The sequence below is a fragment of the Sorex araneus genome, chromosome 2, assembly GCF_027595985.1.
Source record: "Sorex araneus isolate mSorAra2 chromosome 2, mSorAra2.pri, whole genome shotgun sequence".
In the NCBI taxonomy this organism is placed as follows: Eukaryota; Metazoa; Chordata; class Mammalia; order Eulipotyphla; family Soricidae; genus Sorex; species Sorex araneus.
The window spans coordinates 22280154-22305633 of record NC_073303.1 but is presented as its reverse complement, the minus strand read 5'-3'; the positions used below and the strand labels follow the sequence as shown (position 1 = coordinate 22305633).

General features: G+C 46.3%; 1 protein-coding gene across 1 annotated transcript in view; it reads right to left on the bottom strand.

Annotated features, from left to right (window-relative positions):
* Positions 1-24478, bottom strand: part of RANBP9 (RAN binding protein 9) — an 81948-nt gene extending 57470 nt beyond the window's left edge. The window contains exons 1-2 of the mRNA XM_055126010.1: positions 23508-24478; positions 8174-8285 (exon numbers count right to left, since the gene is read on the bottom strand). Of these exons, the coding sequence (XP_054981985.1) occupies positions 8174-8285; positions 23508-24213 (818 nt within the window). The 5' untranslated portion in view covers positions 24214-24478. The remainder of the gene's footprint in view (positions 1-8173; positions 8286-23507) is intronic.
* Positions 24479-25480: the final 1002 nt, after the last annotated feature.

Genomic DNA, 25480 nt, shown 5'->3' with positions numbered 1-25480 from the left:
GAGCACTGTGGCTTGCATACAGGACCAGAGAGGTTATCATGTTTGTTCCTCCACCCACTTTCAGCGCACAGTTCTTATCCAGAATGGTCCGTCCCAACTCTCGTCAAATGGGCGCCCTCTCCCCCACCAGGTGAGGCAGGCTTCCAACCATGGACCAGTCCTCCTGGGCCTTGTTTTTACTGGTCTTGGGTATTAGTCTCACGCTATGTTTGGTGGGAATGCTGAGTGGTTCCACCTTTTTTGAAAACAAGATGAACCAAGGCCTTTGAGAGGCAGCTGTGGGGAGGGGGCACAGCTGGCCTGCAGCCGGCCCAGGCGCGAGGCCTGGTGTAGTCATGAGTGATCCCCAAGTCAGGATTGAGTCCTGAGCATCACCAGATGTGGCCCAAATACCCAGTTCAATTTAATGCACTGAAAATAAAGTTAGATGGTTTGAAGGAAGGCCTTTACTTATTCCACAGCCGACCCCAAGAAACAATTCAGAAAGTCATCAAGTATAGAAGGAATATGCTAAAGACCATACTTGATTACAAACTGACAATTTTAGAAACAGAACAGATTTGGCCATTACTTCCTAAATCACTGTCAGAATGGCATCAATATCTTGTTTGAAGAGCTAAAAATATAACCCATGGTAAATTATAATTCTAAAAATTTTCCAATAAAAACATTTTCACAAAAAATTAACTGTATCCACCCTAATTAGCAAGGATAATTTAAAACCTGAATGAAATTTCGAAACTAAAAGTACATTAGATACAAACCGCTTTTAGAAATTCATCTTGACAGTCAACCATCATTAACAAGAACACAAAGTAAATAAATACCCTTTAAATATGCCTCCTCAAAAACAAACCAAAAAAAAATTAGGTTTTTGCTATGAAAATGCATTGGATTTTTACCACAAAATTTAGAAAAAAATTTTCCTGAATAATTTTATAAAAAAGTATGTTCAATTTAAGTAAAAACCCAAGGCAAGAAACAAAACATTCACTTTTCAGCCAATAAGAGGAATTTCCTCAAGCTTTCTTTAGGCAATAAATAACCATAATGATAACACCACAAATATATTCCTTACACCCAATTATTTCTAGGCAAACCTAGAAATAATACGTACAAACTAAGTGAATATGCAAACCCAGTTCTAGCCATTTCATCAGAAAATTTACTGAATAATTATTCTCTTCAAAACACGGAGATCTTCAATAGAAAAAAACTGAGAGCCAAACAAACTCGAAGGTGTTTGTCAACTAATTCACTCCAAGGGGTTAAGTACATGAAGTGGAGCAACAAATGGAGCCAGGAAAACTGAAGAGCCACATGCCAAAAAATGAAACTAGACCCCTGTCTCACACCGCACATAACAGCTAATTTTAAATGGATTGACACCAAAACTATTTCTACAAGATACACTAAAGAAAAACAGGTAGACCCTGACATCAGAGGGGCCTTCACTGACACAACCACACTGGCAAAGAAAACGAAACTGGAAATGAACAAGTGGGACTAAATCAGACTAAAAAAGCCTCTGTACTGCATAGGAAATGAGGCCTAAATTAAAAAGACGCCCCACTGATTGAAAGAAAATATTCACTCATAACAAAGGAACATCCAAGATACATAAAGCACTCTCAAAGCTCAACAACAAAAGCGTTTAAGAATGGGGTAGAATAATGCCCAAAAGTAGAGAGTAAGTATGGGGGAAACTGCCATGGAGGCAGGCAGAGGGTGGGATGGGGGATATACTGAGGACATTGGTGGTGGAGAATGTGCACTGGTGGAGGGATGGGTGTTTGATCATTGTATGACTGAAACTCAAACATGAAAGCTTGTAACTGTACCTCATGGTGAGTCAAAAAAAAAAAAAAGGGTGGGGGGGGAGGATAGAGCCAGAGAGAGACCTGGCAGAGGAGCTGAGATGCCCACCTTGCACACAGCCCCCAAGTGTGGTCACTAGCACTGCATATGGTCCCTTGTACACAGCCGGGAGAGATCCCTTAGCACACAGCCAGCACGACGTCCTGGGCCTCACAGGGTGTGTCCCGAAAAGAAAAGAACACAGAAAGGAGACAGATACTTCCTCAAAGACTACCTATAAAGAAGGCCAGAGGTCTGGCTGAGACCCCGGGCTGAGAAATCAAGGGTGACCACCAAGTCCCCGCCCTGCAATCACACCCTCGACAGCTGCCACCATGCCCACAGCCAGACTCCACAACCTCACCACTGAGCTCCACAGAGATACCAAACTGCCGACAATTTCAGGTACACCGGGTTTTTCTGGCTGAAGACTGAGACTTGCTCCCCACCCCCCCCCACACACACACACCCATCCCACCACCATGCAAGCTCATCTATCAGGCCTTGCTTCAGAGACTCAAGATTGAATCTCGACAGCTGCGAAAGTTTCTGAGATACATCTCGTCTGGGACGGCCTCAGGAAGGGGGCGGACCACGTCTCTGCCCTGCCAAAGCCCTGGCAGCCTCCCTCATGCCCCAACTGCTGCGGCTCACTACCCTGTTAAACATTCTAGATGTTCTGCAGCGCTCAGCCACATTCGAAGCCACGTGACATCTCCAAACTCGACAATACTAACCTCCGGGTAGGAGGACACCAGACCGCACAGGACCACACGGGACCACACGTAACACAGAAGCCAACTAAGCTTGATTAACAGAATTGAGCACAGGAGGCTCAACTAGCAGCTTAGTAAACCCTCAGACAAGGGCTTACTGTCCTCTTGGTGACATAGAACAATTTCCACAGATTTTCTTTTATTGAATTATTTTTTTAGTAATTCCACTAGCCATTGAGTGGTAACAAGAAATGTCACTGTCACTATCATCCTGTTGTTCATCAATTTGCTCGAGCGGGCACCAGTAACATCTCCATTGTGAGACTTTTGTTACTGTTTTTGGCCTACTGAATACGCCATGGGGAGCTTGCCAGGCTCTGCTGTGTGGGCAGGATACTCTCGGTAGCTTGCCAGGCTCTTGGAGAGGGACGGAGGAATCCAATCCGGGTCGGCCACGTGCAAGGCAAATGCCCTACCCGCTGTGCTATTGCTCCAGCCCAACAAGCAATGTAAAATTAATTATTTTGGGCCTGCTATGAGGGCAGACTTTAGGGGTGGGGACAATGGTGGAAGGAAGGTGACCGTGGTGGTGGGTCTGGGGTTGGAATATCGAATGCCTGTAACAAATCCATCATGAACAACTTTGCAGACAACGCTGTAGAACAGCTCTGCAGTCTTAAAGGGGTGGGGTGGGGGGAAGCCAATGAGCATATGAAGAGAATGCACATCATCACTGATTACCAGAGAAAAACAAATGAAAAAATGACAATGAGATATTGCCTCAACCATTGTGAACAGGCTTTACCAAAAAGTCCAGAAACAGTAAGGAGGGCTGGGGCTGCAGCGGGAAAGAAATGCCCCATCACTTGGTGGAGTGTTTCTTGGTTCCACGGTGGCAGGTGTGGGCACAGCAGATTCTACTGAGGAGAAAACGTGAACTGTTGCAGCTTGCTACACTCCGGACAGAACTGGGGGGTGTCATGCTCAAGTGAAGAGAAAGGCTCAAAGGAAAAGACAAACTCAGTCATACACCGAGTATAAAGAAGAAAAGCAAAGACTAAAGAATCCTCAACAGAAATGAACCTGAGATACAGACACGGCCCTATAACCTGAGGTGCTGACCATCAGGGAGGGGCAGGAAACAGCTGGGATGGGGGGAGGAACGCTGGCTGCCCTCTGGGGGTGGGGGCAGCTTAGCAGAACCGCAAGAGTAAAATTCAAATAGTGGCACTATTGGAAAAATGTAGTAAAAAATATCCAACGGCCAACAATAATAAACTGCAAAGGGGAAAAAAAAATATCCTGAGATCTTGGATCTAATGATTCACGTCTCTGAAAGACACTGTTTAAAAAGGAGGGGCAGGTAGAGGGCAAAGGGCCTTGCCTTGCAGGTGCCTGACCCCAGGGCTCTGCACACCCTGGGGCCCCAGAGCCCTGCCAGGAGTGACCTGAGCACACAGCTGGGTATGGCCACCTCAAACCCTAAATAGCGAAGTAAATAAAAGGGAATTCATTTTGTAGGAAGAAAATAAACTCAGATGAACATGCGTCACTGAACATGAGCGGTGATGAGCCAGTGTTCTTCCTGGTCCACTCTTTACAAAGATAATAGAACTTGAAAATTTTAAAAACGAGTTTTCCTGTCCCAACACACTTCCAGAAAGCCAAAATTAATTGGTCAAAATTAATTATATGACTTCCTGTAAATGAACGGTTCTTTCCAAAAGCACGGAGTTTAACCTTTGTGTAAAAGTTGAGAGAAGGTTAAGTAAAATCTGACCAAAGAACTCGCAGTTGCAGTCAGGCTGTCAGCACTGCCACAAGACGCGCGACCCCAACACTATCACGCCTGTGTGACCCGGGCATCGCAACAGCCGCAGAACAAAAAAGATGTTGGCGGTGTGACAAATCAGTTTTCTCCGAGAATACATGGGAGGTAGGCGCTTTGCTCATCTAATTATTTATTCACCCACATGAATGCTATCTATAAACTAAGTACTGCCTTTCAAGTGAAATATTATAAGTCCATTTTTTCATCCTTGAGTTGTAGTCAAATACCACCAATGAGCAAATAATTAGGAAAGTCTAGATATTACAACTATAGACTATGCAAAGCAGCATAGAAAAACGCAATTTGTAATTTTGTTAGGAGACAAATATCACTAATGAAGTGATATTTAAAGAATAAATAATTTAGATTCACAGACAGAGCAGGAATTCAAATGCTTGCCCTGTACACAGCCAACCCCAGATGTATTCTGGGAACCACATATGGTCCCCAGAACAGCCAGGAGTAACCACTCAGCAGAGTCAGAAGTAACTGCCACAGCTGGGTGTGGCCCAAAAGAAAAAAAAAAAAGAATAAGCTAGGCAGACAGGGAAGGGGCAAGAGAAAGTGAATGTAAAAAGTAAAGATCCTACATATAAGACTGTTCTTTCTTTAACTGTACTCATATTAGTGAGCACAGTTGAAGAATTACAAACAGTATCCTATAAGCAATGATGGACAGATAAAAATTAGTGATTCCTCAACACCACTAGTCACTAAAGAAATGTAAATTAAAACCACAGCCAAGAGATGAACCAGGCTGGAGAGAACAGTTCCACTGGCTGAGCACATGTTTTCCAAGTGACAGACCGGAGATCAATCCCCACCAATGTATCAGGGTCCCCTGAGCACCCTCAGGAGCAAATCCCTCAAAGCACAGAACGAGGAGGAGCTCCTGAAAAATACAGGGGATGCCCCCACCATCCCCATCATACCCTGCCAAGGGGAATAAAAAAAGTGGTAGAGGGGCGTGATCTACTTTGGTGGTGATGGAAAAACAGTAACAGTGTATCAAAGGCACAAATAGTAACACTATTGTAACGCTACTACCTCAACTATAAAAAATTTAAAAATGCATGAAACCATAAGTCATCACTGGCTAAAAATTTACAACAACAACAACAAAATACCCTGATGATACCAAATGCTATTAAAAAGGAATACTTATATACCTCTGAGGTGAAAGCAAACTAGTACAGCTACTTTGCAGAAACAGCCTGGCAGTGTATTATACAATTACAAATGCACTTACCATACATACAATGCAGCAATCCCACTCCTAAATATTTATATGGATAAAATGAAAGTTCACGTTTACACAAAAGCCCAACACATAAATGTTTGTACTGTCTATATTCCGAATTATCAAAAATCGGAAACAAGCTGAATGCCACTCAACTGAATAGTGAATAAGCAAAATGTAGCTCATTCATCCAGACAATTATAGACCTACCAATATACAGAACAACAAGAATGAATCTTAAATGAAATATATTGAGTGGAAGATGCCAGACTTAAATGGCTACATTCTATATAATTTCATTTACAGACCATTCTAGAAATAACAAAGTTACAGAGACAGGAAATCAATCAGGGTTCCCAAGGGCTAGAGACAGGGAACCGCTGTCTACAAAGAGGTAGGAAGCAATGGGTGTGGGGGTGAGGGGGGACATGAGGGAACCTTCCTTTTGCCATCGTAGGGCAGCAGACGTCTGTCAAACCTCACAGACCTACACACTAAACCAACAAATTTCACTATTTGTAGCATGTACCTACTGTTTTTAACAAAAGCAAAAGATTAAAGAAAGAAGAATGGGTTCTGGCAACAGAGATAGGACTGAAAAATTATAGAGGACTTAGCCCCATTAAGAAGAATTCTGCAAAGAGGTTTCAGATTTTATCCTCAAAGCAACAACCTAGTGCTATACTATGAAGAACATAATACCACACAGACTGGAGTAGAACAGGAAGCAAATGGAGACCAGTAAGTCAGCCACTTGCAAGACTTCAGGGGTTAAATTACCAAGACCTGAGTACGGTGAAGGTAATAGAAAGTACATGCAGTGAACATAGAAAGTTTTAAAAGGTAGAAAATTCTCAATTTTCCATAAACAATAAAACCACTAACCAAACTGGCTTGAAAAATATTCTAACTAAATTTAAATGGCTGTGTAACATTTAAATGCAGGCCACTGGTTACATATACTGATTTGGAGCTCAAGGGGTTAACCTCAGATGTCATTTTAGATTTCAGAATCAGTGACTATGCTGCCATGAAAATAGGTTGAGATCATGCAAAGTACATGCACAGCGTGAAAGGTAAAGTGAACCCTAAGAATCAACAATAAGTAACATGTGCATCTGGGAGCAGAGAAGACAATTTGAAACACAAACAGCTGTCTTACTGAGTATCGAGCAGCAGACTGAGAAATGGTTAAACTCAGGTGCGCAGGAGCTAGGAAATGGGGCGGGGGTGAAGACTCACCTCTCATCAACCAATCCAGGTCCCCCAATCACTGCCAGGAGGGTGTGGCCCAAGCCCTCACACTCCCACCAAAAGAATACTATGCACCCATTTCAGTCTGGGGTCTCTCCACCACTTTCTCATTGGTTTCCCTAGTTTGTCTTTGGCTTGGCCATGCTAGGAAAACTGCGGGAGTTGAAGTTATTCCTTATGTTCCCAAGTTTTACTTTCTACTTTTCAGATTGTCACCACAGAGAAAGAGAGCAAAGGAAGAAGAATCAAACTACACATACTTTAAACACAGATACTCTACAGGTCAATTTACATAGCCCAGCAACCTTTCCTTGCTGGATGGACAAATGACCCTAGGATTGCTTTAAAAGTTTTCTGATATTAAATGAAATAGAAAATAATCAGTGGACAGATCTAATGATTCTGTTCTCAATCACAAACTTGCATTAAAAATGACCTGAAAGATAAGCTTTCCCAAAATGCCTATCTTTTCCAACTCCTACTTCTGAAAATACTGGTTTAGGGAATCTCTGGAGTAAGGAAAGCGCGGACTACTATCATCTGAATTGTCATGTGCGTGCACGCTCTCGCTCTCGCTCTCTCTCTCTCTCTCTCTCTCTCTCTCTCTCTCTCTCTCTCTCTTCCCATGTCAAGGTCAAAAACAATAATGTAAATGTAAATGTTCAGAGCCTGGCAAGCTACCGTGGCATACTGGATATGCCAAAAACAGTAACAACGTCTCACAACGGAGACATTACTAGTGCCCGCTCGAGCAAATCGATGAACAAGGGACGACAGTGCTACAGTGCTAAATGTAAATGCTGACTCGAGACCTACCGTGAGTACTCAATTTATGACATTCTGAAAACGCACCCTGATCCATGGGAATCACTAATCCACCCAACCAAGAGCATGCAAACACATTTTGTCTTTGGTTAACTAGTTTAAAGATGATTTAACTTCAGCAGAATCCAGAAAAAGGCCATGTAAAAATCTAGCACGGAAAATTAGTCACTGTCACTTTGCTGTTCAGAGTGACAATGAAATTAGCCAGAATTTATGCAGAAAAAAAAAAGAAAGAAATTAACCAGAAAAACCTGGCTTAACGACAACTCAAGCATTAGCTTCAAACAGTATTTAAGCAATTCAAGAATCCAGCTTGCTCTAACAGAATATTCAGATTCTATGTTTTCAATTAACAGAATCTGTAAGATTCTAATTACATCATAAACATTATCAAAATAAATAAAAATACCCAATAACAGCAAAGTGTTTTTCACCAACATTTACACTTACCCATCTCTTCCTTTACTGACAATTTTTACTTCAAAGTAATAAATCCCACAGGCTGCTGGTATTGGATGTGTGGCTCGAACTGATGCTGCATCTTTTGGGGTTTTCCCATGACCTGCATAAATATAGGAAAATCAAATGAGACATTCAAATAAAAATCGAACAGGTGGTTTTCAGAACGAACGTACTTCCTGCTCTCATCAGTACAACTAAGTAAAGACATGTTTCCCATAACTGAAATGCCATGTATCGGCCACAAAACCTTCTCACAGGCATACTTTTATAGAATTTTAGACTCTGAACCCATGGAAACTAGCAGTCCTTTATGAAATTACTTGAGGTAGACCACTTTTTAAAAACATATAATAAAGGTAGACTATTTTTTTAAGAGAAAAGAAAAAGGAGCATTTGAAGAAAATGAAATATCTTATTAACTTTTTAGGTCTAAATGGATAAAGTCCTAAACAACATTCTTCAACCAGAAGCATCGGTATCGCTAGTATATTTTAGATAAAATCTTATAAAATTACAGTTACTCCTAGATTCTTGGAGCAAAAAAAAGCTTCCTTAAAGAATTTACATCGACATTTCCATTAATTATAAGCAAAGGTTCACTCCTAACATCTGTCCGGTCAGTTACTGCCTACTGGGAAGCATATCTAATCTCTAGTTGTACATCTTTCTTTTTAAAAAAGGGAACAAAACACCAAGCTATTGCTGACATCTTTAAAAGGCAATTAATTATTCCTCAAGTTTAAACCCAGGTTTCTCTCACCTCCCTGCTTCCCACACAATTTAAGGTACAAATTACCTTAAAAGGGGGGTGGCAGAAGGGAAACGGGGGCCATTGGTGCCCGGAAATGTACACGGGTGGAGGGACGGGTGTACGATTGAAACTCAATCATGAATTGCTTTGTGACAGTCTACCTCATGGTGATTCCATTTAAAAAAAAAAAAAGAGCTAGCATGTGAACAAAGAAAGAGGACAAGGGCCTCGGCCTGGGAGATACTGAGAGAGGTCAAAGGCTGGAGTTTGATCCCTTGAGTACAGCTGTGGAGGAAACAACCCCTCCCAAATTTTTTAATTTGAAAAGGGAGGAGTGACTCCCCAGGTAAGAATAAAGTCCAAAGTTGAAGCAGCTTAACAAAAATACTTGTAGAGCAAAGCAAAAATCCATAATCTCAGAACAAAAAAAAAAAGTATGAAAAACAACAATTTGACTCTTCGTTCCTTGGACTGCAGACTGCAGTCCTTTGCATAACTGAACGGGGAGTGCTGGGAAAAACTGGAGCAATAGGTTTCTGCACACCTGACAAAATTTAATTCAAAATCAAACGTATAATATACCCGAGGCATTTCTGGCAACCTTCACCTGAGTTGCTTTTCTCAGTGGAAAAGGGGTCATGCAAGAGTGGAGGATAAGCCACTGGTCTAACTCATTATTCACAAGTTCTAGTGAAACAGGCTTCACCTAGTACAAACTCGTCCATCTCTCACTCATACTCCTGCAGGGATGGTAGAATTTTCCTTCTCAGACTCACCATGAACGTAAATCACAAAACTTTCTTTTAAAAGTTTAACCGACATTCAAGTCAAAAACTGCATATTGGCTGTACGGTAACCAGCACGGGCCATATGAAGGCATAGCTTCATTTACCTATCAAATTATCAAATTACTAATGCAGAGCCATCACTGAACCGCCTCCTGGGGTTGGAGCTATAGGACAGTGGGTAGAGCGCTTGGGTACTTGCCTTCCCCACAGCTGACCCGGGCTCCTGGCATCCCTGAACACTGCCAGGCGTTAATTCCTGAGTGTGGAACCAGACTTAACCCCTGAGCTTCACACAGGATGTGGCCCAAAAACCAAACATACATATATGAACAATTAAAACACACACATTTCACTATCAATGCAAATCAGCACATAAAGTGAACAAACTCAGCACGTCTCTCTACTACCACAAAAGGGTCTCCATAAGACATCTCAACTGTTACAGTCAGAAGTAAGTTCTTAGCTTGGCGATGATTTGAGGTGACAACCGTGGCTAGAAAAATAAAAACGGAAGCAGAAAAATATAGATTACCCCTAAAAGTTTCTTTTTCATAAGTAGTTAATATATTTACAGTGACCTAGACAAAAGTAAACTCAATTTGAACAAGAGTCCCATTTTTAAAACACAGGCATTAAAGTGATGGCTTCAGGCCGAGCCTTAGTACGGCTTAATACTGCACACACCATGGGGGGCAGCCCTCAAGCCCCATCAGAGGTGTGGCCCCCAAAGACAAAAGCAAAATGAAACATGGTTTCAGTAAGGCCCCCTTTTCAAAAAGAGTATGTTTAAATAATTGAGTGGCTTGGGAGAAGTTATGAAATGCACTATCAAAATCTGCACAGTCAAAAATAAATCTAAAGAAGATCCTGTTAGACCCTGGAACCCTAAACCAATTAGATTTCATTACTGTTTTTGGCTTTTCGGGGAAAGAAACCTAAATTTTTAGGAGTAATCTCAACACACATTTGATAATAATAAATACCAACATGCATTCAATGCTGTGATAGATTCTGCTTATGTTCAGAGGATTTATTCATTCATTTGGTATGCCTATTTATTCATTTGGTATGCCTTTACTTAGTTTTGGGGTCCCACTTGGCAATGATCAGGTGTTACTCCTGGCTGTGCAATCAGAAACTATTCCTGGCAGTGCCACTAGGATGAACACGGGTTGGCCAAGTGCAACGCAAGCCCCCTCCTATTGCTCTGGCCCTCATTTGGCATTTAAAACAATTCACAAAATGGTTAAGTATTTCAGAGCAAAGGAAAGGAACCTTTCCTTTGGACCAGGAAAGCAGCACAGGGCCATGCTGCTGGGTCAGAGTTCCGAACCAGACTCATGCTGGGGCGGGGGCTGGAACGAGAGCACAGTGGCTGACCTGGGTTCAAATCCCAGCATCCCATATGGTCCCCTGAGCACCGCCAGGAGTAATTCCTGAGTGCATTCGCCAGGAGTAACTCCTGTGTAACACCAGGTGTGACCCAAAAAAGCCAAAAAAAAAAAAAAAAGACTGGTGCTGGGATTTAAACTCCAGAAGCCTGGGCCAGGGCCAAGGATGAGTTGCTGGGTCTGCGAGGCCCGGGGTTCAATACCAACCTGGAGGAAAAGCCTGAGTCAGGGCAAGCTCCAACCCACAGCAATGAGCATTCGGGGCCACTTTACATTTATTCCCTCCTACTGCCTGCCGTGGGAAGAGCAAGAAATTACCTGAGGACAAGCAACCTCTCAAAATACCAGATGCTTTTGTATAGATTTTATTATCTGTGAGATAACCATGCAATCTTATTATTATTGTTATTATTATTATTATTATTTTTGCTTTTTGGGTTACACCTAGCGATGCTCAATGGTTTACTCCTGGCTCTACGCTCAGGAATTACTCCTGACGGTGCTTGGGGGACCATATGGGATGCTGGGGATTGAACCCAGGTCAGCCGTGTGCAAGGCAAAAAAACGCCCTCCCTGCTGTACTATCACTCCGGCCCCTTATTTTCAAAACAGGATAAATTCCTATAGGTCATACATTTACCAATGACTAGCTTCTTCACGTGTTCTAGTATCCGTGTACAAATTAAGATCCCCTATATTTTTCTTTTACGAAAAAATAACTATAAAGAATTACACAATCCTAAGTGCTTGAATTCTGTTCCATTATAACATGTTCTACAAAGGCATTAGGGCTGGATCAATTGCACAGCGGTTGGGCGTTCGCCTTTCACATGGCCCGACCCGAGTTCGATTCCTCTGCCCCTCTCGGAGAGCCCGGCAAGCTACCGAGAGTATCAAGCCCGCTCGGCAGAGCCTGGCAAGCTACCTGTGCGTATTGGATATGCCAAACACAGTAACAATAAGTCTCTCAATGAGAGAAACTACTGGTGCTCGCTTGAACAAATCGATGAGCAACGGGATGACAGTGACAGTGACAGTAACAAAGACATTGTAAAAAGATTCTGCTTATGTTCAGAGGATTTGCTTTTCTCTAATGGGGAGAAGGGGTACAAGGTGAGATTTGAAGCTCATTCCTCAGGACTTCCTGAACGGCAGAGTCAAGGGCCACGGCTCACAGTGCTCAGTGAGCAGCAAGTACCATCACCTCACTAGATTCCGAGACGCCACGAAAGCATCTCCCCTTCACAAAGACTTAACCTTTTCAAACCATGACGTCTTCGATATGAAATGCTGTCTAGAGGGTTCCTGAGGAAGCGCACTGACTACTCCACAACTCTAGGGCTAAACAAGGTTCGGCTCTCTGAGTCCATGAGTATGTAGTGTGTTGGTTGCATGACTGAAACAGGGCCGAGATAAGGTCCGCCCCACCCCCATCCCCGCTCCTCACCCCAGGCAGCCAGGAGCCCTTCGGGCAATGCAAGCCAGCCTTCCTCGCACTACTCGCCTTCAATTAAGACTAAAATTTCTTCTCGAAAGCCTGCTTGGCCTAGGGGAAAAGATAAACTCCCCGAAAACCTTGTTTGCTCTCACTCCTGCTCCGCGTCCTCGCAGCTCTGGCCACACTCCCGGGCTCCCAGGTCTCCGCCCAGGGCTGCCTCCCAGCACTGCCCCTCACACCGCCGGGCCCCGGAACGAGCAGCTTCTCCAGAAAACCTCATTTCATTCATCATCGTTTGGAAAGGAAAGCAAGCGGCACCTTCTCCCTGTCCTGCACCATTTCCTCAGGGCCCTGGGTCATCCCAAACACCAAAGATGCGGCAGACAAGGGTCAATGCTGAGTCTGAGAGGCAGCGCTGGTGTCAAAGTGCCCCGGGATGGAAACGCATCCAGTTCAGGCTGGTTCTCCAACTGTCCCCGGCACTGCCAAGGTCAGGCTCTGGACCCGGACCCTGAACTGCCCAACTAGAGCAGGGACCTTAGAGAGAATCCTGACTTGAATACTGTGTGCAGGGCGGCTGAATGGTTGAAATAGCTCCGAGATGTTTCCCTGGCTAAGAATAAAGACTACCTAGGGAGCCAACTCTTGTTTTCCTTAACTGGCCAATGGTGAAGCTGAATTGTTATACATTGTTTCACGTAAAGTAGCAGTTTCCAAGAAGCTAGAATCCACCAGCAGAGACTGGTTCGGACTCATCCTTAGCTCTCAGCGCCCCCCCCCTACTCTCTCCATTCTGACTTGAACCTCTCTGTATGCTCTCGTAGTAACGTTACTACAGAACATGAACACACTTGACACATATCTCTAATCATCTGCTTTTGCATTTTAACACATGGACTTGATTCCCACTGAATTCCAACTTTCCCTCGTTCCTGGGAGCATACACAGAGGATTCGGACATTGCCTGAAATTTTTCCACCTCACAAGTATGGAATGCTAATAAAGTCTGTTCAGCTACTTATTTTTAAGACAAACTAGCGCATTTATACTTGATTAACATAAGAATGGTGCCAGCATAATAAAAAGTCATATGACCTTTACACTTTTCTAGTATGTCAGTTACGTTAAGGAGGAAAACTTAGCAATATATATACAAAAGGCTGTGAGGTCAAAAAAGCTGGAATTCTACAAGTAAGTTCATTTCTGTAGTGCCCGATTTTTAGTGGTTTTAGGAACTGCTACACGTGCCATTTAATTAAGTAATCTGGGTTTAAAAATGTAAGTGCAGTATAGATCAAAAGGGATGAAGATACTTCCTACTGGCTTACAAACTCATGCATATTTATTTTATCCTTCGGTTATCATTACTTTGTTGCTTCATTGCCCCCAGCTTATCCACAGAGAGCTTTTCCACTGAAATTATCTCCATTATATGCTTGTGTTTGCCTGGCACTATAAGACACAGAGGTTTATCTTATACACAACCTGACCTAATCTTAGCATTAGCCATTTCTTCAAAGGAGCCCTGGCTCTAACCTGCAAAAGGACATTAAAATCCAAGATACAAGTACTAGTTTGTTACTGGGATAACACTGCCATCTCATTTTAGACCATCTCATTGACAAGAGTAAGGAAATGTGCATATATATATATATAGATATATATGTGCATATTAAGCCCCTATATATGCACATACATCAGTATTTCTAAATATATAACCAGCACAACGCGTAGGGCGTTTGTCTTGCTCGCAGCCAATCTGGGTCCAATTCCTCTGCCCCTCTCGGAGAGCCCGGCAAGCTACCAAGAGTATCCCACCCGCACGGCAGAGCCTGGCAAGCGACCCGTGGCGTATTTGATATGCCAAAAACAGTAACAAGTCTCACAATGGAGACGTTACTAGTGTCCACTAGAGAGCACATTAATGAGCAACGGGATGACAGTGACAGATTAAGCTGAACAAGTTCATTGGACAGCTCCAACTATAATACATTACCACAGGGATTATTCTCACCTGTCTCCTTTGCCTATTTGTAAATTCTGTCCAATAATAAGAAACTTGGGTCACGTGGCCCACCATCCACTTAGTGACCTATTAAATTCTAGCTTACACATACAACAATATCAGCACCGGTATAAAACGTTATCAGCTGAGGCTCAATGCTCAAGTCATTTCTTCTCTCTTGAATTTTATAGACTTCACTAACTTCCAGAGTCAGAGGCCAGCATCATTCCCTCCTCTGAAGTTGTTTGGTACACTTGTAACACAGTTAAAATCGTCCTGTCAATCTGCTATCATCGGATTTGCCCTTACTCGCTCTTTACGCCTTAATGCTCTTAAACTGGTAAGTAATCAAGCATCCACAATTTACCATACTTTCTTGGTCCTAAAAAATTCCCAGTGCAGCCCTATTTCACCCTCTCCTCGGCCTGAACAACCGTTCATCCTTTTCTCATCTCTATGGTATTTTGACTTTTCCAGGGTGCCATTTAACTGAAAGCATACCATAAACAATCTTTTCAGACTGAGTTCTTTCACTGTGCAACAAACGTGCATACTTACCATATTATATGCATATTTACAGGTATTTATGTACTTATAGGTCTCCGGATCTATGCGTATCTGAAGGGACACAGAGCTCACTCGTTCCTTGGTATCATGAATGGATTTATGCCCCCATGCTGGGCTGATCAGTTTATGCACCTATGCCTTTGGTGATTAGGAGAAACATTTCTATCAACATTCACATGCAGGTTTTTGTGCGGGCATAAATTTCAAGTCAGCTGTGTAAATACCTAGGAGCTATGTTTAGCTTTGCTCAAAACTGCCAAGCCATCTTCCAAAGTAGCTGTATCGGTTTGCACTGCCACCAGCAGTGTCCGAGAACGCTCACACACCGCTGCCCGCCATCCTCAACACCAACTGGCACTATCAGCCTTTCTTTGGATTTCGATTATTCTAAAGATACATGAAAGTGGTCTAAGGTTCAGGCTGTATCCTGAACGGGATTTTTAATTTTGAATAAACAGCTGTCAGGCACTCACACCTCTAAGGAAAACCTAACCCCAGGACTTAAGACTATGGAGAAGGTCTAGTTTATGGCTGTGACACCAGTGGGCGATATCTGAGCTTCTATTTCATTAGGCCTGTTATTTCTGCGGTGTTCTGCAGGGCTCTTATCAGCGCTGCATGGCTTCTAAGCAGCCTAGACCAGCTCTATTTTTTCCCCATACTCTGCTATCCCCATGCTCAATTTTGCAGAAAACATGAGGATTTTCCCAGCAACATGTTTTTTTTTTGCTTTGGGGATTTTTGTGTGTGTGCTTTCCTGCTTGTTTTAGGAATCTACTTCATGGGAGGAACTCAGTGAATATGTATAGGTAGATACATGGTTTAAAGGGTCAACAGAAGGATACTAGGGATCACATAGAAAGGCGTACCGCAGGAGAATTCTCTCACCTCCCAAACACAGGGAATGCGTGACACTGGCTAAATCGATGCACTAGGGTCACCTAGAGGAAACCAGAAGTCCAACACATCTCTGAGGCAGTCACATGCAGACCCCATGACTACCAGGAAAGTCGCTCAGGCAGACAAGAATTGGGCTTTTTCTTGGGTTTCCCAGGCTCCTTCTGGGGCTTCCCACTGGCCATGCTCAGTTAGAGGCCCAAGACCTGAGAAACTGGCTCATCAAGCCAGTGGGGTTCCATCGCCCTTCTTTTGTTCATGGGTTTTTTTTTTCCCTAACAACTATTTTTTGGTATCATGTAGACATGCAAACACCTTCTAGGAAGCACCTCTTCTATCCTTTCCTCTTTCTGAAACTTCACTTCTATACTTCCTCTTCGACATCAAAAGAATGCTGGGGCTGGCGCGATAGCACAGCGGGTAGGGCGTTTGCCTTGCACACGGCCGACCCAGGTTCGATTCCCAGCATCCCATATGGTCCCCTGAGCACCGCCAGGAGTAATTCCTGAGTACAGAGCCAGGAGTAACCTCTGAGCATCGCCAGGTGTGACCCAAAAAGCAAAAAAAAAAAGAATGCTAGCCACCTTGATTCTGGTAAGTTTTTCCTTTTTTTCTCCTTCAGATTGACTTACACATGGTAAGCATTTAAAAACACTTAAAAAAAAAAATCTGGCTTCCCTCATAAACCTTTCTTCGGTCACGGCCAAACAGCAAAAGTACAGTCAATGCACCTTACTTCCTGTCCTAGGCAGCTGGCCTCCGCTGAATCTCGTCCAACAATTCTTGCAAATAGCCACCAGGATGAACCGATGACGTCAGCAGAGGTCTCCCACTGCTATCAACAATCTTGTCACATTTCATGATTCACTCGGAGGTTTAGGTACACGACTCAACTGCAATTCCACCTCTCTTGCTCTGCCACACACGGTCACGTTCTGCCCTCCAGTCTCCCATTACAAACTGGTCTGTGTCCATACCTGTCTGCACCCCTCCCATTATTCACAGGAATAGTATGTACTCCTCTCCCTTCACAGGACACCATCTCTGCGCTGAACCACATTCCCGCCCCCCTTTGTGCAGGCGGCATTTTCATCCTTCCCCTCTTGTCCCTCTTTTCCTCCTCTTAGTCTGTGTCCCAAAAGTATGTGTCCTAAAATTCTCCGCCTCTAACTGTCAATAACGCACTGGGGTTGGCGAGGAGTATAATGAACTTCTTTGTGACTTGAAGGTAGTAAAAACTGGTATTCTTACTCTCCCTTTTGTTTAAATATATTCAATTTGTCGACATTTATTAGGATGACATACCTTGGAGTACCTTCACACTCTCATCTAATTTATATCATTTCACCCACACGTACAATTAAAAAGAGACTTACTTATAAATAATACAGAGATCTCTTAACACAGTACCTTACAAATGACTTTTTAAGGGTAATTCTGACAATGTGATTTTCATCTCATACACTGACATCAGAAGCTGATCTCCAGGAAAAACCTAAGTCCACCATCAGCCTTTAAAATAAACAATCCCTTCCTGAACCTTCCTTCATCCTCTTTCAGGGAATCTTTAGCTTTTTTTTTCTTTTAAATACTCCTCAGAGGTCATTGATATTCACTATCCTTTGTGTTTTGGGGTCTTCTATTTACTCAGCTTTTTGTCCCCATCATTCGGTTAAAACTGATTTCCCGAAGGTCACAATGATCCAATTTCTAAACCCAGTGGATATCATTTTCTGTCCACCTCACTAGGCCTAGCTGCTGCCTCCGAAAGGCTACTTCCTCACTTCTGATCCCCTCTGCTCAGCTTCTGTAACACCACCGTCTCCTCTGTCCAGTTACCTAGTGGGACCCCCTCCAGTCTTTTAATGGAGCGATGGCACCTCGGGTAGGTCGTCTGCCTTGCACGGAGCCAACCCGGGTTCGATTCCTCCGACCCTCTCGGAGAGCCCGGCAAGCTACCGAGAGTATCCCGCCCACACGGCAGGGCCTGGCAAGCTACCCGTGGCCTATTCGATATGCCAAAAACAGTAACAAGTCTCACAATGGAGACGTTACTAGTGTCCGCTGGAGCAAACTGATGAACAACAGGACAGTGCTACAAATTAACAATGGTTCTGGTTTTTTTTCTGAGTACCAACAAACCCAATAGGAGACTCCCAAGATCTAGAGCTTGCCCCCAAGTTAGGTAACTGAAGTGATATGGCCCTCCCTAGGAGGCATTACATACTCTCCCTGCTGAAAGAAGTGGGGCCCAGAGAAAGACATCACGTACACCACAGCTAGCCCCAACACCCTACAGCTGCTCTCACAGGCCAGCACACAGCCTACGAATGAAGGCCGCCGATTCACACCACAGCAGACAAAGCAAACTAACCAGTCCCATCTAAGCACCAGGGCAATTAGTGAGGCCTATCCGGTAAATCTTTTAGGAATCTGAAATAGAAAGAAACAGATAAGTGAGGGGAGTGAGGAAAGAAAAGGAAGAGAAGAGGGAAAACCAGAGCCATGTCACTGGGGTTTGTTGCTGTTATTCTGTTAAACAGCAGAACCAAAGGAAAAGTCATGAAATCCAGATGCTGGGAGTCATCAGTCACTTACTATTGAGGACTTCTTTCACTTTTCCTGGTTTTCATGAAGAATGGTCATTTGGCTATGATTGCCAGATTAACTCTAAATATATATATAAAAAAATACACCCCTGTAATTATTTGATACATGATTCATCGTTAAAAAAAAAAAACAACAAAACATCAAGAGTCAGAAAAACTGAAGCATTATCCTTGATTTCTCTGTCAGCGCCACTTTGAAACATGTCACAAGTGTCTGTTCTTCGCAACCCAAAGCACTGACCTTATTTCTCAAGCTCTCTGCCGCAACAGCCTTCTAAATGAGTTTGCTATTTCCAAGTCTGTACCCATTAAATCCATTCTCCATTAGTTGTGTAATTTGACAAAAATGAAAATATGAGCAAATCACTTCCTATTTAAAATCCTCTGGTCATTCATCTCCTGCAGAATAAGATCAAGTTAAATAATTGATAAGGCCTCTCAAAAATCTCTTTGTCACATCTCAACTTCAACAACCCAAAATTGCTTGCAGATGCATACACATCCTCTCCTCTATCCTTTTCCCTTCGGCTTCTTCCCTTGTGGTTTCAAAATCTCCTCTTCCTTGAACCTGGGCGTTTCTTAAGACTTATCCCTCTCTTCATTCCCTCCAAAATTTTGTCCCTAACCCCACCAACTTTCTCTCCTCCACCTCTCATCTTCCACAGTGCTCTCTTGAAACACTTCCTTTAGGGTACTCACTTTTTCATGTCCCTGAGCTCTGTCCACTCAAAGGCACTATTTACCCACCCCAGTGCCCAGACAGAACCTGGCAGACACACACTGAAGCTTGCAGACCAAAAGAATAAACAGAGAGCAAAACATCGACAAAGTATTGAGTAGAATCTCTTTACTGCAGCAGTTGCTCAATAAATTACCATCACTAAATTACCATCACCACCGTGTTTCCTGTAACTGTGATGACAGACTCAGTTCCTTCGATTTCCTGCCATTTTCAAGCTAAATTTGCCCCAAATTTTGGATTCCTGGGAAAAGTTCAGTTTGGTTTTTGAATTCTTTAATGTTTAACTTTCATAGTCACCATCCTATAAGAGATCATTTGTCTTGATGGGCAGTCAAGTATCTGCAGAGAGGTGCAAGATACTAGATAAGCAGGTATATTTAGGAAGCATTTGAGGCCTGCTGACTGGTGATAGTAAGAGTAAGGGTGTCAGGCACAGAAAAGGTATCACCTAACCTACTCACCTAAACCAACCTGTTAAGTTAGACACAATAACACTTTATAGAAATGCAATGCGTTGCATCTTATTATTTACAATTGTTTATCTCCTGTTTCTTTGAAGCTGCCCTACAGCCAAAGCATCTGCCCTTTTTTGCCGCATTAGCAAACTCCAGGTAACATTCAACACACCACACCACCCCCTGCCGGAAAGGTAACTTATACTTTTCAGGTCAACAACTTAGGTCAGGGACGTAGCTCAGAGGTGGAAGCATCTGCCTCGGGTGTGTGAGGCCCTGCATTTGAGTCTCCGCACTGCCCAATAATGAAAAAACTATTCTAGCATGCTTCATTCCCATAAGAAAGTATTCTAGCACGCTTCAATCTGGACTCAACCATTCCCCAGTTCTGGGTGTCTAATTTCTCATCCTTTTACTTTATAGATTTCTGTCTGTTTCTGTCTCCATTTCCTGAATAAACCATCTTATTAAAATTTTATTTCAAAAGTCAACAATTCTCCAAAAGTTTAAATGACACCACTGGGTTTTATATATCTGAAATAATTAAGTTGCATATATTTAAAAAAAAAAAGCAGTACAGGTAGTGGCAATAGCGCTAAATTTAGATTTCCATGAAAATGTGTTTCCAATCCTGGCTTACTTGTGACTGGGGAAAAAAATCTAAGTTCCAGGTGCTAACACTTTTTCACAATCCAAACGGAGGATTTCACCATCAATTCTCCGTGCTGCTTGTCCACCAACTGTACACATACACACTAAGGTGGGGGGGAGGGGGGTGAAGTACAACAAAACACTGTAAGGAAACCAAACTGATACTTTCACAAATAAGCCATCTGTAATGGGAATACTGAGGCTAACCCAATCCACGATCACAGCAAGCTCTGAATTGCAACAGCAATAAAGCTTGAAAATGATCACAGTTTTACTTACTCAAGGCTGACAAAAGATTTAAAAATAAAAAGGAGCATATCCCTGAAGGTTTCCATAGTTGGTATAAGGCTGCTACGCGCAAAGTCTTCTTACAATCCGAACTCACGGCAGACAAATTGTACTAATTCCTCTGCAGGCCAATCATCTTTGCTGCATGGCCGGCTTGCCTAATAGGAATCCCTTTGGATCTCGTAAAAAGTGTTTCCAAAAACAACACTACCAACTCAGAAGAACATCGTAAAAAAAACGTTGTACACGTAAAAACGTGGAGAATTATGCTCCACGCAAAAGCAATCAAGAATTTCTATCTCAAACTTGTAAGGAAAATCCTCTGGAAAGTATGTATCACTGATGTTCTTAAATAGAGTAACATGTAGAGGCACTTCACAGATACTCTTTTGCTTCCTATGAGGGGAGGGGAGCGGTGGGCATACCTCCTGGTGGGCTCTGGACCATATGGCGTGTTGGGGTTCCAGCCCACACCAGCCCCACGCGAGGCAAGTACCTGACCTGCGGTACTACCTCCCAATTCGGTAGATAATTGTTTTTAATGTGAAGTGTCTGAAATTGTGCAGATAAAGCTAGTGCAACACAATGATAGGCCAAAATACAAGTCTTTCTTCTTTCGTGACTTCAGTGCCGTATTACCCATTACTTAGGACACATTCCCTTGGTGCCTTTGCTCCCTAAAAGTTGCCCAGTCCATTTGCTCCACTCAGAAGACACAGAAAAACAGTAGGAATACACACACACATACACACACATAGAGGAGGAAGAGGCAATGAAAGGTGAGAAAGAGACTGTGACGAGGGAAAAGGGAGAGACAAAGGGAAAGAGAAAAAGGAGGAGAAAGGATGACAACAAAATCTGTTCTTCCAGAAGCAATGGTTTATATTTTTAAGAGCTGTACCCAGAAAGTCAATCTTAGTATTACACAACAGAACGCAAGAGAGGCCAGAAGGAAAAATAACTAAGAGAAATATCATAAATATTCCAAACGCCAAACCAATTTCACTGAAGCACACACACTTTTCTCTGACCCATATCATTAAATTTAGGTAAGACTGCTCAAGGCACGTCACCGTGCTAAATAAACTATAATCAAAGATCTTGAGTATTATAAAAATTCAGGGCTGGCAATTTCCTCACCAGCCATCCAGATCAACTCATCACAAGCAGAATCTGAGGTCCTTCCCTGTCAGGTCACCATCCCCCAGATTCACAGTGATTGCAGGAATCCAAAGGTAGGATTCTTTGTTCAATGATCATCCGCATCTTTTGCCCCTGATTTTACGTGGTAAGAATTAACCATCAAATAAATGTAAAAGAAAGTTTTGTCAAGCCCAGCAAAAGCATTTAGTCAGATCAGAAGCAATTACTTCATAGCATAGCACTGTGCACATGAATTTCCTCTTGAATTTACAGCCTTCACAGAGCATCAATAAAATGTCCAAACTTAAGGGAAAACAAAAGTCCGATATTCTGAAAATCTCAGCCATCTAATTAAGGAATATAACCGTTAAAAATTGAAAGCACCTCCCTAGATCTATGGGCTAAAAATAAGGAATATTCAACAAGGGCTATTTTTGTGCACAATTCCTTGCAGCCAAATCATCTGGTAGGTTCCTATTGCCTTTCTCTTTTCCGATTAAACAGTAACTTATTTATCAAGGCTCTTCTCAAATTTCAGGCATGGATACTTTAAAAAAACTAACCACAATGTTGCTTATAATCTCTCTATACGAGTCACCAAAATCTGAGCGCGACCCTCCTCGCTGTAGCCAATCCAAATGAGGCTGCTTTGAATGCAAGAGCTCCTGCTTCAGGTCTGGGGCCTAAAAAAACAGCGCATTTGTCTCCAGAAAGACCGGTACATTCGATTCCTAACCCCCCCCCCCACACACACACACAAACACCCGACCACCCTTAACACAACACAGACACCTCCTCCCACCTAGACCAGAAAACTTGCCAACATGTTGTTCCTTCGGGCTAAGGCTTAAAAAAAAAAAAAATTGCCCATCACAGTTTGTCATTTGCACACAGATGTGTTTCAAGCTTTGTTTTAAACCGAGGAGAGGTGTGGGAGAAGGAAGACACGGTCCAGGGTTGGCTCTTTTTTTTTTCTTCCCTCCCACCCCCATCCCCAAGCTGCAGATGTAAATATAAGCCAATTTGGTTTAGGATTCTATATATGTGTGTGTGTGTGTATAGCACATATATACACATAGATACGCACATATGTGTAAATATAAATATATATATAAATCCTTGTTTTCCACCAGGCGTCACCTAATGCCAACACACAAACAGAGGCACGTCCAACCCCCGAGCGCCCTCCTGCTTCCTCCCGGTTCGCGCCCAGAGCAACACCCCGGCGGCAAACTTGGGCCGCGGGGTCCCGGCTCTCCTTCCCCGGGCCCCGGGCCCCGGGCCCCTTCCCCGGGCGCGGCGACCGCCGCCTCCGACCCCCGGAGCCCGGGGCGAGGTGGGGGCGGGGGAAGAGAAGGCCGGGCGGGGGCCCCGCAGCACCTGGAGAACAATGTAGCCCACCTCGGCGGCCGCCGCGGGGTCGGGACGGGGGCAATCTGCGGGACCCCCCCTCCCCGCCCCTGCGCCCGGCTCCAGGACACCCCCCACCCCGCCACCCCGGGCGCCTGGGGCTGCTGCTGCTGCAGCCGCTGCCCTCGCTGGCGGCCCCGCGCGCCGCGCCGCCCCGCACCACCCCCCGGCCGGCCGCCCCCCGCACCTTTGTAGTGCACCCGCAGATTGTTCTGCGACAGGCCGATGTAGCTGAACTTGTCCTTCGGGCTCCAGGAGCGCGGCAGCGGCGTCTCCTGCTCGTCCACGGCCGGGTAGAGGCGCTTGAGGCGGCGCTGCAGCTCCTTCTCCTGCTCGTTGAGGGCCGAGTCGCCGTGCGGGAAGGGGGCCGCGCCGCCCGCCGCCGGCAGGCCCGGGGCCGGGGCGCCCCCGCTGGGGCCGGGCCCCGCCGCCAGGCCGGGGGGCGCGGGGGGCGCGCTGGCGGGGGCGGCGGCGGCCGCGGCGGCGGGCGGCGGCGGCGGGGGCGGGGGCGGCGGCGCGGCGGCGGCCGGGGGCGGCGGCGGCGGCGGCGGGTGGAGCAGCAGCGCGGCCGCCGCGGCCCCCAAGCCGCCGCCCGAGGAGGAGCCGCCGCCGCCGCTGCCGCCGCCGCCGGGGGAGCCGGCCGGAGAGGAGCCGGCGCTGGCGGCCGCGGGCGCGGGCAGGACCACTCCGGAGCCGGGGGCCACGGCCGCCGGCGGGGGCGGCAGCTGCTGCTGCTGCGGCTGCTGCGGCTGCAGTTGGTGCTGCTGCGGCTGCTGTTGCTGCTGCTGCTGCTGTTGTTGTTGTTGCTGCTGCTGCTGTTGCTGCTGTTGCTGTTGCTGCTGCTGCTGCTGCTGCTGCTGTGCCGGCGGCGGCGGCGGCGGCTGCCCGGACATCCCGGCCGCGACTCAGCCTGCGGCCACCTCCTCCTCCTTCTCCTCCTCCTCCTCCTCCTCTTCTCTCCTTCCTCCTCCGCTGCGGCCGCCGGCACCGAGGCGCCCAGTCCGCCCGCCCCGGAAGCAGGCGGCGGGCCGCGCGCCCGGGGTGAGAGAGCGCGACGGTTGGGGGGTCTCGGCGGCCGCCGAGTGCGCGTCGGGCCCGGGGAAGGACCCCCGCGAGGCGGCGCGCGGAGCCGGGGGGGGGGGGGGGAGCAGCGGGGGGGGCGGCGGGCTGCCGAGGCGGGCGCGCGGCTCGGGAAGGCAGGAAGGCGCGGGGCCGGCCGCCGCGGCCGCTGCTCTCGCGGCTGTTTCCCGGCGGGCGGGCGGGCGCGAGACGCTGCGCGCGGGCGGCGCTGGGCCAGGGGGCGGGGACGGAGGCGCGCGAGCGGCGCGAGGGGCGGGGGCGCGCGGCGGCGGCGGCGGCGGCGGCGGCGGGGCGGGGGGCGCGCGCGCGCGCGGCGGCCGCGGCTCCCGAGGGTCCCGCACGGACGAGCGCCTCTGGCGGGCCGGGCGCGGCGTGTCCTCGCGCGGGGCCTCTCCGGGCGTCCCGGCCTCCGCCCCCTCCCTCCCCCTGCTCCCTCCCTCCCGGGCCGGCCGCCGCTCCCCGCGCCCCGGAGAATCTCCTCCTACTTTTACTTCTTTTTGTTGTCGACGCCCCACCTCCACCCCGGAGGGCTCCCGCTGGAGCGTCGGGCCGGCTTCGCGCCCAGGCGAAAGTAATCGAGCCCCGCTGGGGCCGCCGCCAGCCCGGCCCGTGGGCGCCCCCGGAGCGCGCGGGGCGGGGGCAACGGCCGGCCCGGTCGGGGGTACGGGGGGCGGGGGCGCGGAACGGGCTGAGTGGTCCTCACCCAAAATCCCCCACCCACCCCACCTCGGGGGGTCTGGCGAGTGCTCCGCGGGTGGCTCCTCGGGCTGGCCCAGGAGGTCGTGCCAGCGCGCAGGTACCTTCGGAGGTGTCCGCACTTGGGCCCCCTTGGCGCTGTCAGGTGGGGCAGCGGGAGCCGTTTCTAGAGTCACGCCCCCGCCTCCCCTTTAAAGTAGTGACCGGCGTCCTGAACTTCAGGGGGACTGAAGTGAACTTGCAGCGGTGGACGGTGTCACCTTTGCGCTGGCACGTCTTCGGAGCTGGGGAGCGTGAGCGGCACGGATGCCAGGCTGCTGTGCGTGGCCGGGCGAGGGCTTCTGTCGACCTCAGGACCCTTTCTGGACTCGCTAGCCTGCACAA